This window comes from Pteropus vampyrus, unplaced genomic scaffold, assembly GCF_000151845.1.
Source record: "Pteropus vampyrus isolate Shadow unplaced genomic scaffold, Pvam_2.0 Scaffold427, whole genome shotgun sequence".
Lineage (NCBI taxonomy): Eukaryota > Metazoa > Chordata > Mammalia > Chiroptera > Pteropodidae > Pteropus > Pteropus vampyrus.
Window position 1 is genome coordinate 355,703 of NW_011889208.1, and position 1,489 is coordinate 357,191.

A 1,489-nucleotide genomic window follows, 5' to 3' on the forward strand; every position below is an offset into this window, starting at 1 on the left:
GCAGACGAACCCAGGGCAGAGAGAAGGGGTCGTCAGACCCTCCGGCCTGCAACGGCCTGGTCAGGCGCGCTGGGGACAGCCTGGGCCTGAGGCCGGCGCCCGAAGCGGGGGGAGGGGCCCGAGCCGTGAGACTCGGCACACGGTCATCCGAACACACGGCGACGGGAGAGCTGAGCTGCAGGACACTGAGCTGGCGCCGGAGAGCCGCCTGACGGTGTGCGACCGACACGCGCGGCATCGAAACGGGCATCGGAAGCTCCCACGAGCAGTTGCACGAGGGCCGTGTGGCCACGCAGCCATCAGCACCGACGCCTCTGCACACGCGGCCGCCTGGTGGAGGACAGCATGGCGCGCGGACTCAAGGGACGGCGGACGCTGTTCCCTCCCTCTCCCTCCCTCTTCCTCCCTCTCCCTCCCTCCGCGTCTAGTTCCCATTTATTTATTTCTGGGCAGGAGTACCGGAAACTCCCATACACGCCCCGCCGCCCCTCACGGCTCCCCCACACTGACACCCGCAGAGTGAGACGTTGGTCACGACCCAGGCACCGGCGCCGACACAGCACCGTCACCGCACGTCCCCCGCCCACGCCGGGGTCCGAGCGCTCTCGGTGTCGCTCAGCCCGTGAGTTTGGATGAAGATGTGCTGGCGGTGCCCGTCACGTCACGTCACGCTGCCCTCCCCGCTGTCATCCGCGCCCCCCACCGTCTCCACAGTGCTGGCCCGGCGTCTGCGGCCTCGGGCGCCTTCCCTCCTCCGCATCGGGGCCTCTGTGCACAGGCGCGGGCTCCCCCCGCACGGCCCCACAGAAAGCGCTTCACGGCGACACCCCATTCTCCGCACAGACGGCGTCGGATACCGGAGGCTGAGCTGCGCCAGCCGAATCTTCTGAACGTCAAGTCACCCCGCCAGCCCGTGGGCCGCGGGCGCAGCTCACGAGTGCCCACGGGCACCTGGCCCCCTCCCTCCGGGACGGCCCGCGGCTTCCCCGCCCCATCCTCGCTCACGCCTGCGGGCTGGACTTGGGGTCTGCCGCCAGCCGAACTGACCCCATCACTGACCTGCGAGCCCCCGATACGCGCTGGAAAATGGAGACAGAAACGTGCAGGAAAATGACCCCAATATACAAATGCTACGGACAGCAAAACGTGGGGGTAGCACAGAGCCGCACGGTCACTAACTCTCAAGCTGGCATCGACCCTGGCGGCGGGCGGCGGGGCGCAGGGCACGGGGCTCGTTCATTCGGTTAGGGCCGAGGTAACCAATCCCAGGGGCTGGGAGACACGTGGACGAGCGCGTCTCCCTCCCAAGTCCCGAGGCTGCAAGTCCAAGGCCAGGCTGCCGGCGGCGGGTTTCGGGGGGAGTGGGGCCCCGGGCTGCAGTGTCTGACTTCCCACTGTAGGAAGGAGGGGGGGTCCCCAAGCCTCTCCCCTGAGGGCGTGAACCTCATGACCACCACGGAGCCCCCAGGACCATGGTGGAGCCAGCAAC

At 68.7% G+C, this 1,489-nt stretch overlaps 1 protein-coding gene across 1 annotated transcript in view; it reads left to right on the forward strand.

Annotated features, from left to right (window-relative positions):
- The window catches only part of LOC111732116 (nascent polypeptide-associated complex subunit alpha, muscle-specific form-like), an 8,872-nt gene that overhangs the window by 6,295 nt on the left and 1,088 nt on the right, over nt 1-1,489 (forward strand). The window contains exon 5 of the mRNA XM_023523883.1: nt 844-1,076. Coding sequence (XP_023379651.1) covers nt 844-1,076 — 233 coding nt within the window. The remainder of the gene's footprint in view (nt 1-843; nt 1,077-1,489) is intronic.